The 14772-nt window shown below is 39.8% G+C and overlaps 1 protein-coding gene across 10 annotated transcripts in view; it reads right to left on the bottom strand.

Annotated features, from left to right (window-relative positions):
- The window catches only part of MEF2C (myocyte enhancer factor 2C), a 199881-nt gene that overhangs the window by 23670 nt on the left and 161439 nt on the right, over positions 1-14772 (bottom strand). For all 10 annotated transcript variants that reach the window (XM_056848789.1, XM_056848780.1, XM_056848788.1 and 7 more), the window contains one exon: positions 14216-14263. In XM_056848789.1, the coding sequence (XP_056704767.1) occupies positions 14216-14263 (48 nt within the window). The remainder of the gene's footprint in view (positions 1-14215; positions 14264-14772) is intronic.

The raw sequence follows: 14772 nt of genomic DNA, 5'->3' as shown, positions 1-14772 counted from the left end.
TAATATAGAGATTAAACTTTTCTTTAGCCTGTATTTTAAAATTACACTTCGCCTGGACAGTTATCAATTTAAATGTGACTGTGTGCAGAATGTTACATTCCATAAGCCACTAGAAAGCACAAAAATTATATGCCATGTACGAATGGATTTCCTGATTATAAATTAGGAGAAAATGAAGAACAGATGGAATCTAGGGCCAGTTTGCTTCACATTTTTATTTGATTAAGAGCTCTATTTTTGCTGAATGAAATATATTCAATGTTACGGGTATCACTTGTTCTGTCTAATGACAATAAAAACAGCAGAGGTACAAGCTTGAAAAGGGCATGTGCCATAAGGTGTCAATTTATAGCACTTCTCCATCAAGGAGCTTGAATAGCAAACTGTCTCTTTCCCAGATCCTTACAAGAACTTGCTTTTTGCTTTATTGATTTTATCAAGCAAATTGTGTTTACCCAAACAAAAATTTTTTTAAAAAAATCTCGCTGAGTATAGCCCTGGAAAAAAAAATCCGCACACTCCCAGAATGCCCTAGGAGCCCTTTGGATGAACTAAGGGCGCCACAGAAAGAGAAATGGAATGCAACTTGTATGACAACATACCAAGGGAAAAGCCTGTGCCTTGCCTTATTCACTGAAGCTCTTGCTTAGGAGAAGTGGTGCTTCACTGTAGCCAGATTAATAGTGTGTAAAGAAACCTCTTTCATGTTGGAAAGACCCCTCACACATGCAGAGGTGAGCTCTCCTACAATGTTCAATTTGGACCAGGGAAGACCCTGTCCAAATTGAACACTACAGTGGCAAGATCTTTCCTGCCAGGAAGGAACACAGCTGGCTCAGCAAAAGTAACTAGTGAAAGGCACCCTGAACACTGCTGCCACCTGTTTATCCAACAGGAGGCCCAAGTCCAGCAGTACCCCCAAGCTATGAAGCTGTTCCTTTAGGGGGAGTGCAACCCTATCCAGAACAGGATAATTCCTGGGTCAAACCTACTACTAGTAGCACCTCCATTTTGTCAGGATTAAGTTTCAGTTTGTTAGCCCTCATGAATCCCAAAACTGTCTCCAGGCACCAGTTCGTGGTTTCCACAGCCTCCCTGGGGGATCTGCTGGAAGCCCAAAATAGGGCTGAGTGTCATCCACATAACAGTGGCAAGTCAGCCCAAATCTCTGGATGACCTCTCCCACCAGATTTACGTAGACGTTGGAAAGCATGGGGGACAAGACAGAACCTTGCAGAACCCTGTAAGCCAAGGGCGGGGCCACCAGCACCACACTCTGAAACCGACCTCTGAGGCAGGACAAAAACTGCCACAGAACAATGCCTCCCAGTCCTAATAATAATGAGTAATACTTGGGTCTGCAGGATGTCAACATTTTTTGAATTCTTTGTTTATGCTCATAGCTGTGTTTCTTTTCATTTATACGCACTACTGGTACAACAGAATGTACAGTTTACCATTGGACAGCAATTGCAATATATCACAGCATCTAAGATAATGTACAATCAGAACCTAAAATGCAACTTCATTTTTCTCCCAAGAAGCTAATTGAAGGTTCCTGCTCACATGCAATACCTGTCAAGCATTTCATAGTACATTACCTTGGCTGAGGAAAACCCAAGTGGAAACATGCTCACCCAGAAGAAAATCTTTAAAGTAACGTCTGATTCCCACGTTATTGTACTAATGGTTTTTCCCTGCTGAGTTTAGAGCACAGACCAACGGAGATATGGTGTAAAAGAAATATTTACTTTAAAGAGAAATATTTTGTAAGATTTGTGTTCCGTCACAACTTCTGCTGAGCTAAACAATGCAAACAGAAAAGTTCTCCATTTATTAATTATGTTTGTATCTTTTTCTGAAACTCAAAGATGTATTTTAGCCTCATACCACCTCTGAGAAAAAAAGTTAGGCAGACAAATAATGATGGCTCAAAAGGTGTCTGAAGAGATCTTCAGCTATGAAGTATTCTGAGCCTACGATTTCCACATTCAGATCCAACACTCTGGCTACTGCACCTCACCTGGTAGAACAAAGGCCTGTTCCTCTGTTTCCATTCTAAGCTAACCATGTTTTTTCTGTAACATTCTTCTGAAAGTTTGGTAAACATGCTGTAACTAAAGCTTGTAGGATAATGCTTATATGGTATATTTTCAGACACATCCTTCAAAAATACCAGAAATGATCAGACTGACTTATTGTGGAAATGTGAGGATCCATCTTTTGCCCTAAAAATCCTCTGAAACTGAACATGTGAATGAACCCCCAAACACATCACTGTCTCCATGCACCCAAATTGGAATGTTATACAAATCCTACTTGAATAAAAAGAATGGTGGTGACCCATCTGCATAAGACAATGATGACCTATTGGGTACACACATTAAGTGCATCCAGTCTTTTCAAGCTCCATGCCAGACACTCTCATCATGTCTATATCATCTACCTCCCTGTTCAGCAAACAGTGTAATTTCAGTGTTAATGTGAACAGGTAGCCTGCACAAAGAATGAAAAATGTTGACGTAGGAAATACATCGTTATATGTGCCTTATTTTTCCAGTGAGAGAGTACCAAAGTGTCTAAATATGAGCTATAGTTTCCATCGTTCATTAAATGCAGAATCAGGACTCTTGTTTGGATTTTTTTGTTTTCCCAGATTGGCTGTTGTGGTCAATATTGTCATCCGTTTTGCAATACTTGTGCACAGGTTATGCAATTTATGTTGTCTGATAGTTTCTTAATGGTATCTGATTTAGGGAAATTTACGAATATATTGCTGTGATGCAGGAAAACATGATGTTTCCTATATCTCTGCCACTAATTGTATTGATTTATTTGTTTCCACTTCAGCAAAAGAGTTTTGCACTATACCTATCACATTATCTTGTTTACCCTGGAGTTGTTCCCTCCCCCAGTCAACTCAGCAACTGAATTTTAATTAATTAAACAAGCCACTTAGAAGTATTACATGCTGATGTCCACATCTGATTCCCCCCGCAATGTTTGCCATTTAAAAAGGCTTTAAAGATCAACCCACTGAACACAGTACAGTTCTAAAGCAAGGGATTGTAGTTTTACTACGTTTGTAGGCTTTACAGTTAAGCCTTAAGTCTGATTAGAAGATACCGACAATTCCAGTTAGGTACTTCCAAAAAGAAGGGATGATGTGACTTGGATTTTGGGGTGTGCATGTTGTTTGTGCTCTTTCTCTACAGCTTGTGCACCACACACAATTCCTGTATCTATTGTATGGAAAGGTAACGGATCTATGAAAGTGAATTGGGTGCACTAAACTAACCCTGTGTAGGCATGTTTTAAATGATGTTGTTGGATAAAAGAAGCTCAGGCAAGAAGCACCAATATGCATCTCAATTTGTGCACAACAAAGCAGGAACTTTGGTTCTTGTAGGCTATCCGGGCTGTGTGACTGTGGTCTTGGTATTTTCTTTCCTGACGTTTCGCCAGCAGCTGTGGCAGGCATCTTCAGAGGAGTAATACTGAAGGACAGTGTCTATATGAACTATATGAACATATGAAGCTGCCTTATACTGAATCAGACCCTTGGTCCATCAAAGTCAGTATTGTCTACTCAGACCGACAGTGGCTCTCCAGGGTCTCAGGCGGAGGTCTTTCCTATGCCTAGTCCCTTTAACTGGAGATGCCAGGGATTGAACCTGGGACCTTCTACATTCCAAGCAGATGCTCTACCACTGAGCCATGGCCCCTCCCATTCACTATTCACACTGACATGTGCTCCCTCTTTACCACTTTGGTTTTGTGTTGTGGTATTTAGATTTATCATCAGTCCTACTTGATCCTGGTAAGCTAGGAACAATTTTTTTTAAACCACTCAGTGTAAGGGCTGCAAGGCGATCTTCTACAATTCTCTACTACTACTACTACTACAACACCTACTAATTCTACTACTACCTCCCCCGAACATGAGCACACATTAGCTCATCTCCCACATTAATAGTCCAACTTTATGGGCCCCATAAAACCATCACTATATGTTTCTAACACTTTCTAGTTCATTCCTACTGCCCTGAAAACATACTGCCTCTCACCATCGTTTGCAACAGTAAGCCAAAATAAAAAGATTATAACAAACTCAAGCTACCATCATTAAAATTAGTCAACACAAATAAAAAAACCACATTTGGAATTACTTTGATGTGTTAGTCCTACACCGCAAAGCAAGAATGTTATGAAAGCCTTCCCTCAAGAAGGTGTTTGCAGGCCTGGGGTCCTTGAAAACAGGTCTACTAAACTGAACGGGAAATACCCTTCTCATAAAATTTTGGTTGTGGGATGTAAGAATACTCTGTTTTGTAGAGAAAAGAAACAGGATGTTTGGAAACCCAAGAGGCCTGTAGCCTGTGCAGACCTCTCTTTTTGGCTCATGCTGATCCCCAGTCTTCTATCAGTGTCCTCCCCTTAGCGTCTTTCTGCCAAACTTCCATGCCAGATCCTGTTTCAACCTGCTTTCCTAGCCTCCCTACGCCGTAACACTTCCTTTTCCAGCCCTTTCTTGGTCCAATCCTCTTTGCTCAGGACCTTCTGCCTCCACAGCTAAAAAGAAACCTTTAGTGCAATTCATAGAGATGTTTAACTATATAAGTTCAAAAGGGTACAAAGACCATAAGTCAATCAATATAATGACAGTGGGTTGGGGAGCAATTACTCTATCATTAGATTTTGACACTGCTTTCTAAACGTTGTTTTTTCTTTCTTTCACTGGTCACCAGGGCAGACAGGCTATGCTCTTATGGGCTTGGATCCAGCAAAGCAATTACGCAGGTGATTAATCCATATCTGATCTGCACTGTGAGCCCCCTCCCATCAACAGATGCCATTTGTATGCAGCTAGCAAGCTACATTAACTTTTCAAAATGTTCTCTGCCCTTGAGTGTTAAATCAAACAAGTGAGCAAAAATGCTTGCTTGACAGGGGAAAACACCTTACTGGAAAATATCACCCTTTTGGAAAGTATCAAGGGAAGTACATTGCAAATCTGTAGGTCATTGCCTTGCACTTACCCCCATTCGATTGCTTGAAAGCCTTTTTTGTTGTTGTTGCTATAGAGGACTATTCATTTTCTTCTATCAGCGGCTAGAAATCAATTGCTTTTTTGAAACAAAATATTATTTTTCTTTTTAAAACATGGATTGGGGCTCAGGTTAACTTCGAATACATCACAACTGCCGAATGTGAACACTGTGTCTCCCCTTTCCCAAGAAATTTCAGTGGGAGCCTTTAGACTGTTGTTGTTATGCTGCTGAGGGACACTGAGGGAATCTTGACAAGGCTGAACTTGGTTCTGAATTCCACACAGCTTCTCATATGTCTCACGAAGGTGGCAAATATATACCCCAAATGAGTTGACAACTAGACAGTAGAACAGAGAAGACATGTTCACGGTACAAAAACGTGAAGCAAATTTTCCTGTGGTCCACCATACAGTTGTAGCAATGGGTCAAGAGGGACACTGCCTTCAAATGTCAATTTGTTTTTTTAAATACAGATTTACCACAACACTGATGAGATTTGAATTTATTTCTGAAGTAATTTTGGCTCTGTTTACTACTTGATTGAATATTCCAGATTCTAAAACTGAGAGGGGGGGGGACTAAATATGGCATTTCCTCCTAATAGTGAAGCACAGCTTGTGTTTACTAAATTGTAAATTAACTTACATTTTAAATGTACTATGCTCATCCTCCAATACTCTCAAAAGTTTGGTGATAAACAAATACCTTTTCCTTTAATTGATTGTTTAATTAATTAAAAGCCAGATGCTTAGTCTACTAATTTATTTCAATAAATAAATGTATGAATTGAAGTCCATTTGTAATGTTGTGATTTTAGACAAAGCAGAGAAAAGACAGAAGATGAATTATGATTGAGAACTATGAAGAGTGACCACTGGAAGTTTCCTTTATAATGTCCAGTGGCCACATACCAAACAGCACCTGAATTTATTGAAGGACTAACTTCATAAATAATAAAGGGAGAGAGGTTACAGTTAAAGTGGAAGGAAACCATTGGACCTACAGATTTTAAATCCCAGCATTGCATTTCCTAAACTCCATTCTAAATACCTAAGTTAATTTTTCAGCTCTTCCTCCTATTGATAAGCATCCAGAGGTGGTGCTATCAGACCTAGCCTGTTGTCTTGAGGCTGTGGTTTGTTGGTTGAAGGATACTTGCCTGATGCGAAATCCATCTAAGATGGAGGTTAGGTGGCTGGCTCAACCTGGGTCTTCTGGGGAACCTTTGCTCTCAATTCTGGATGGCGTCCAGCTTACACCGCTGAACTCTGTAAAGAGTTTGGGGGTATGGCTAGACTCCTCTCTGTACTTGAACAGACAGATGTCAGTGACAGTACAATTGGCTTTTTAAAATATTTGCCATGCCCATAAATTATCCCCATATCTCTCCCAGGCTGATCCTGCTACAGGTGTCAGTGACCGTACAATTGGCTTTTTTTCATCTTCGCTGTGCCCATCAATTATCCCCATATCTTTCCTAGGCTGATCTTGCTACAGTAATCCACATCATGGTCACCTCCCGACTGGACTATTGTAATTCGCTCTATGTGGGGCTACTATTGAAGTCATTATGGAAATGCAACATGAGGCTGTGAGACTCCCCACAAGGTCCCCATGGGGCACCCACTTTCTGCCCCTATTGAAACAGCCACACTGGTTGCCGATCGAGTTTCAGGTGAGATTCAAGGTGTTGGTTATTATCTTTTAAGCCCTACACAGTCTGGGCCCAATATATCTGAGGGACCACCTCCTCCTATATATTGCCCCATGGTTGCTCCACTCTTCATCAAGTGGTTTATTGAGGGTGCTGGGGACCCCATGAAGTCTATTTGCCTTCCACCAGGTCTAGAGCATTTTCAGTGGCAGCTCCTTCTTGGTGGAATGCTCTGCCAGGGAAGATCCATGCCCTGTCGGATTTGTCTCAGTTCCACAGAGACTGCAAAATGTAAGTCTTCTGATAAGCGTTCCTCCAGATTTAGGCCACTAGTTTGGTCTGTTACCCTCTGTGTAACTGCTGGCCAATTTGATGCCTCTGACTCATAGTGCTGAATACTGCAATATTGGAATAAATGTTGGTTTTTAATTTTATATAGTTGTGATATTTATTGAATTGTAAACCGTCCTGAGCTTTGGAAGGGCGGAATGGAAATCTAATAGATGAAATGAAACACATATGCTTGATTAGGTATTTTTTAAAACTAAATAGAAATGTAACTAGCTTTAAAACTTGACACAGAAACAAAGCTAATTTTTGACTAACCTCTCTTTCTGTTTGTTTTTCCTCTGTCATACCAAAGATTGAACAATTATTAAGGTGCTAATCGGCTGGCAAAGCATGTGGATTCCAGCTAGTCTGAGTATATAATTTATTTTATTTATCATTTAAAACATTTTTATGCCACCTTTCCACTCGATTAGGGACACCTTTGTTGCAGCAAAAAGCCCCATGTCTCATTAAAATGTAACTTGGTAGCTAGAGGATTAGGCATAAACAGCCATCCCAATATGTCTCTTCTTTTCTCTGCTTCTCCATTTACAGTTATTGTAAAAGGTGCTTTAATTCAATACTGGCAGGAGCTTCAGGAGCAAAACCTAGCTTTCTTGCTCCAAGGGGTTAACCACATAGCTAACTTTTCATTTTGAAGCAAACACACAGCTGCATTCCAAGATCCAGAAGGCATCAACTATCTCTTTCAATACTCAAGGGTAAGCATGAAATCCAGATGTTTGCTGATTTGTAATGCTTCCTTATATTCTCTCTCTGAATAAAGGGACAGATTGCTGCATGCAGAGAGAAAACACAGCACAATCATCTCAGCAACAGCATGGGAACGAACTGCAGCAACTCAGAGTTGTTATTTGAGTGTGAGTTTCCTATAAGAATAAACTTAATTGCTTGTTATTTAAGAAAGAAGTCAATCATCCTTAAAAATCCATCTTGAAAACCCTTGCAGCTACTATGACTCACTTAATAGGAGGGATCCTCATTATTGGCTCAATGATTTTACTCTTTCAATCCATCACTGTACAAAGATAAATATTGAGACATTGTAAATTAGAGAGAAGATAAGACAAGGAACGCTTTTTGAAAGAGAATGCTGCTAAGGCAAACAACTCTGGGAAATTTGGCAGGGGCCACATTCTCCTGAGACAGAAGCTGCTGAGGACCCCAAAAGGTTGTATCTGTCCCTTGGGCTGCTTTGCTTGTTCTATTTTGTATTAGGTAAACTGTAGTTTTTTACATCTTGAGGGCTAAAATTAATAATCAGTATTTTTTTTAAAACCAGCAAACTACGATAGGAAAAATGAGATAAACATATTTGGAAATGACAGTCTCCCAATTTGTTCACTAAGAACTTAGGTCTACAAGTGGAGATAAACTCACAAAGTCTTTGCTGCTTCCTCCTTCAGCCCATTTACCCCCATTTTGATCCCTTCTGCACAGGGGCAAACTGGGGGTGTACAGAAGGGAGGGAGAAATCAGCAGAAATGGTTTCACTTTGTCCAGTGACGGAATTACCCTGGTAGGATACAGACCAATACTTTTCAGTGTACACTGAAGTATTTTAACCATATGCCTTCAAATACAATTTTATTGTTGATACTATACACTGCTTTTCAGTAAACATGAACCACATGGCTTATAATAAAACAACAAAAATTTAAAACACCAACATCATGGTTAAAGTTTTTTTGGGGGATTGCCATCAAGTCACAGCTGACTTTGTTGTGACCCCATAGAGTTATCAAAGCAAGAGACAATCAGAGGTGGTTTGCCATTGCCTACCTCCCTGTTATGCTCCTGGTATTCCTTGGAGGTCTCTCACCCAAATACTTGCCAGGGTCAGGGCGGAGAGTGTGTGACTGGCCCAAGGTCACCCAGCAAGCTTCCATGGTGTGAGTGGGGATTTAAACCTGGGTTTCCCAGATCCTAGTGCAACATTTTAACCACTACATCATTCTGGCTCTCTGGTTAAAATACAGTCCTGATTAAAACTCCTAGCAGAATAAACCCCCTTTAAATACATATTTTAAAAATTGATTCCAGAATAACTACACCTTCAAATTGTTTCAGAAGGCCTGTAAACAAACAAACACATTTCCTGGGAAAGGGAGGGCAGACAATTAAGGATTTAAGATACAAGTCTTTGATCCATTATAGGTCACATCTGGCTCTTTCACTTAAGCTTGGGATGTTACTAGTAGCTAATACAGCTCCTGGAGAATTGGCGTAATTTTGAACATGTCCATCACCCCTTTCTGCAGTTTATAAGCCCCCTTTCCAGGGGCCATATCATTGTTTAAAATCTGTCTGGTTCAGTGGCCGGTATTGGTACAAACATGGGTAACCTGGACTTCAAACCTATGCTCATCTATGAAGTAAAATGGGTGACAATCAGTAAGCAATTTTGCATACGGTGAACTTATCTCACAGGCTATTGCAAAAATAAAAGCGAAAGAGCTCTGTATATACTTTGGGTTACTTTGGAGGGATGCTCAGCCTCATTCAGTGGGAAATTATATTTTGTGCTCAATGGATTTCCCTCTCAACTTTTTTTTGTTGAAAAATGGGAAATGCGGTGACCTACACAAAACTCTGGTTCATGCAGGGACCCACAAAAGCTTACCAGCTCACCAGGGGAAAGTGGTCTGTCTCTCTGGGGAGCAAACAACAGCACATAGATTCTCTGCCTGGTCCTTTTACTAAGGTGTTATTTGAAAAAGTAAAAAAAAAAAAAAACACCCGGAGGAGCCTCTCTTGTTGTTTTCTGACACCTCTATACCCCGGTACCTTGCTGCCAAACCTTCTATATGTGCCAGGAGGATTCAGAGAGGACAAGGGGGCTAGTGGCCGTGATGCGTAAGGCCTGCCTAGTAAGCCAAACCAATGTTTGTAGATCCCCTGGGGTCACCTGGACCCTGGAGAGCCGCTGCCGGTCTGAGTAGACAACACTGACTCTGATGGACCAAGGGTCTGATTCAGTGATTCAGTACAAGGCAGCCTCATGTGTTCATTGTTCCTGATTAAATTAATGCAGTCTTATCATTGAAGTCAGTGTTTACATTTAATCACTTTGCTCCGAATTACAATCCATTGATTTGGGCACTTCCAAATCATTAGTGATTAAAAAAAAATGCTCTGTACAGTGCTGGAACTAAATAAATGCTAACTTGTAACGGTGGTGTTAGGTTGTGTACCAGTTTTGTTTCCAAAAGCGTCACTGTTTGCTCAGACTGAAGTTTGCCAAGGCACAAGAGGGAACTAGGTGTACATACCATTGATATTTATGAGCTTGGGGTGCCTTCTGTTATTTTAGGATTTGCTCAAAGTCTCACTGCTGAGTGCTTCATATTCTGCTTGTTTAGTATAGACTTATATGGGCACAGTGCCGTCTCTTTTTCTTTTTGCAAATCATTCCTTCAGTTATGTTATTTTGAAAACATGCCCAGAATTCTTCCGGCCTAAAGACCCATAAATTATAAATAGCTATTACCTACATTTTTATTTAGTTTGAAATACCGGCAGAATGTATAATAAATTGATGCACAGCCAAAATGTGACCAAAAGCAGCAAAATGAGCAGAGTAATGCTAACAAGATAGAATCTTGTTGAGAGGCTCAGTGCCCAAGCTGGCCAAGTCTGACCATCCCCTTCACACTGAGCAAGTTCTTGTTGCTACATCTGTTGCTAAGCTATTGGTTCACATCTACACAGTAAAGTGTCTTATACTAAGAGGGACCAATGATTTATCAAGGTCACTGGCAGAAACTACACACAGGTAGCAGTCTTTCACATAATCTAATACCTAATCCTTTTAGCTGGAGATGCCAGGGATTGAACCGGGATGTTCTGCATGCAAGGCAAAATTTTGAGACATTTTAAAAAATAATACAAAAGGGAAAAAATGATTTTAAGAAACGAGATGCTTTAAAAATGAATGCTAGTACTTATCAAATGATAGGTAGAATTTATTACTGATCATAGTTGGGAAGTGGAGGGCTTATGCTGTCTTCTAGAAAAAAAGGTTACCTTCTAGCAGCCAAAAGCCCTTGGTCTTATCAAAAAGATATTTGGTAGCAAGAGGATTAGGCACAAATAACCAGCCCTTCTCTCTACCTTCTGTATAAAAAGGTGGTGCCACCAAGGAAAACACTGTTACTGATGTTCAGATGATGATGGTGGTGATATCTACATGATTCTGTAAAGCAAAAAGCAAGACTGGCCCTAAACCCTTGGAGAGCTATTCCTCGTCACAACATTAGGCCACAGAGACCCATTCTCTGACTCATCATAAGGCATCTCTTACAACATTATGACAAAGTCCAAGAATAATTTAAAATATATACTAGTACAAAAGAGGGGTAAGATTCCCTACAATTTTATTGTGCATATAACAACTGACAAAATATAAAAATAAATGTTGCTTTGTCTTGTACCCTAACACGCAAAAGTACAATTCTATTTTAGAGTCAGTGTAAATAAATGCAATCTTGGTTCACTGACTAGGCTGTTAATGGAACCATGATTACCTTTTAAGAGATCAACAGTGCAAACCTATGCTGTTACTCCAGAGTAAACTTACTGAAAGCAATAGGCTTACAGTGAAATAACTCTGCTTAGGATTTTACTGTAAAACATATTAGTAAAGGAAAATTCTCTAACACAGCATGGAACTTTCAAATATTATGTTATTTCTCAATTTCTTCTCTGGATTTCTATACTAATGTTACATTGTTAACAAAATTGTAGTCCTGATAATGGTTAGACTTCAAAACACATGGTAAACCTTGATACATATTTTTGTCCTAATGCCCAATTTTTTTTAAAAAAATATTGTTTTATGCTAACGTGTCTATTCTTTTAAAATACAAACTAAATCCTCATATAGGTAAAATGTCAGCTTTTTCACTCTTAGTTGTGTGTTAAAATGAAGGATGTAACTATATGATTGTTTTTTTAAAAAACTGGCTTAAGGTCAAAGAGTTCTTGTTCCTTCTTTTCAATCACACGTCTTTGGTTTAAATGAGAGCTGCCAAACCCATGGCTATATTTATAGCTTAGCAACTCTACTAAATAGGAAGTTCACTCGCCTGTTGGCAGCTGCTCCCATCACATGGCATAAGCGGCCCAATTGGAGAGAAGCTTTAAGCAAATTTACTCTACCAAACCTGAGATAACCTTGGTTTTAGTTAAAAATATCGTGGCTGGCATTTAATTGCGTAGGATAATAAAAAAGTAGTCAGTATTCCCGAGTAGTATTTATGTCTTGGGTAGACTCCCAAGGTAAAATTGTGGGTGATTTCAGGATTATTTTTCCAAACAATCCAACCAACAAAACAGCACAGTTTTGAAAACACGGACATCTCTAACCTAAGTAGCTTTTTCCATTTCCCATTTCCCCATTATGGTGTAATTTGTTAAAGTAATGCAGAAACTGCCGCCCTTATGTTATAGCATCAGAAATAGCTTCATTTTGTAATCGCTGAAATAAAACTCACAAACAACCATATTTCTTTATCATGGAGATAATTTCATGGCATGGTTGCTATTTTTAGATGCAACTGGGGTGGGGGGAGCAAATTAATAAACTTCTAATCGGACAAGAAATGTATACCCTAGCAAGCGGAACCACAGGATCGTCCCATCAGTGTCTAACATGGCAACTGGAAAGCACACACGGGCCTCTGTTCCTCGTGAAGAAATGGTCAACAAAGAACTTTTGATATTTAAGTCAGAGAAAGAGGACTCTCCAAAATAGCATCATTGTTGAATGATGCCACTGTGGCAGACGTTTCAACCTCACATTGACCTCTCATCTTCCTTTCTGCCCTACAGCAAATGACTTTTCCGAGTGCTCCAAATTTAAGACATAAAGAATGCACATCTGCAGTAAGGTTTACATTCTTAATTTGCCACAAAAAGGAGCTAGGATTATTGGCACAATTAGACATTTATCTGTTCATATAAATGCCCCTCTTCTACAGAGAGGAGTCATTTTGTCCTTTTTTTAAAACCAAACTTGCACTCAATATCTTTTACATTTGAAAAGGTTTATTTCTCTCAGTTTTGTAGTTGTTTAACAGCATCTTTAGTCAACTGTTTTTCCGAGTCAGCATTCAGCTTGGCATTCAGAAAAGTGTTCATCTCAGTTCGTGTAACTTTTTTCAAAAATTGTCCTGGTTGCTAATTGCTGGCCTGTGCTCTTCTAGGAGTGAATGGGGGAGAAGGTATGCTTCAACAAACCAGTAGAGGGCACTCATTAGTAGGGCAGTCAAGTTCCAATCCAATCTGGCTCCTTTGTATTTACTTTGTATTTTTTGGTGGCTGTCAACGGAGCACAAGCTTCAAACAGATATTATCCAAGTGAAACAGAATTTGCTTAAACAATTTCAAAGGTTCTAATTGCTTTATGAAGCTTTTGTAGGACTGAAAGAAACTAAATCCAAAGAACCGTATGTGTCTGAGAATAAGAGAAAGAAAAACAAATCACTTTTTAAAAGCTGCTCCGTTTGTCCACCAGATGTAGCAGCGACATTTCAGTGCTACGAAAGAAGGTTTAATACTGCCAGATGCCATGTGATAGTCCTTTTTAGAGCTCAGATGAAATGCACAAGTATAAACTTTCATTATTAAAGTTTCATAATTAACTGAAAACTACAGGTCTCTGTTCCGGTTTCACAAATGTTTTAATCAGTGGAACAATCCATCACATGCAAGATTCCTGCTCAAATGTAATTGGCACCAGGACAAGCGCAGGGCTGTTCAGCAATTCTTGAAACCCTTTCTCTAAAGACTACCTAGATGATTCCAAGAAAACACTGGCTTGTTGTGACAATTGCTGTGAAGGAGTTGTGAAGATACTCTTTGATTTGGCTTTGCTCACAAGAGGAGTTGTTGTTTTTCCCAATGTTAAGATTTTGCAGGGTTGCACATCAGAAGGCTGAGGGGTTTTTTTGTTGGAAAGTTTCAATCACAAGGATTGTTCAACAACTGGAAACTTGGGAGCATTGTTGCAAGGAGGATTTTCAAAGCATCCAGGGTTAACCTAATTCTGTTCCTAATGATATTATACAGAGTTATTTTAAGACCAGCCTTGTACTAACTCTCTGCTGTGGAGTCCATAACAGTTTTAATAGGGGACATAAAACATTCTTCTATTTACCTGCACTGGTGCCTGCACCGGTTGTGAGGTCCCCACCCATCAGGCCACCTAGGAGAAGACAAAACAGACAAACTGAGAGAGCAGCTAAGAGAAACCACAAAGGTCAAGAGAAATTACAGCCTATACCACAAAGCAATATAGGAACTACAGGAGTTTGTACCACCAGAGAGCTTAGAAAGTTGGACGTTTAAGCCACACTGACTTCTGTCTATATGCCATCTTGTACAACAGCACACAAGCATTATTAGCTTTGCGGGTACCAGATCTCAATAATGCTTCTTGACCTGGTAGTCAAAGAACTGCTAAGTGGTCAGATAAAAGATTCCATACCCCACTGTGTTATGATTGTACATGGTGGCAGAAAGTGCCCTCGAGTCTCACAGCCAACTTATGGCAACCCCTCATGGGGTTTTTAAGGTAAGAGACATTCAAAGGTGGCTTGCCATTGCCTGCCTCTGCATCACGACCCTGGACTTCCTTGGTGGTCTCCCATCCAAATACTAACTAGGGCTGATCCGACTTAGCTTCTGAGATCTGATGAGATCAGGCTAGCCTGG

The sequence above is a fragment of the Euleptes europaea genome, chromosome 4 (assembly GCF_029931775.1).
Source record: "Euleptes europaea isolate rEulEur1 chromosome 4, rEulEur1.hap1, whole genome shotgun sequence".
NCBI lineage: Eukaryota > Metazoa > Chordata > Lepidosauria > Squamata > Sphaerodactylidae > Euleptes > Euleptes europaea.
This window is presented reverse-complemented; position numbering and strand designations above follow the sequence as displayed.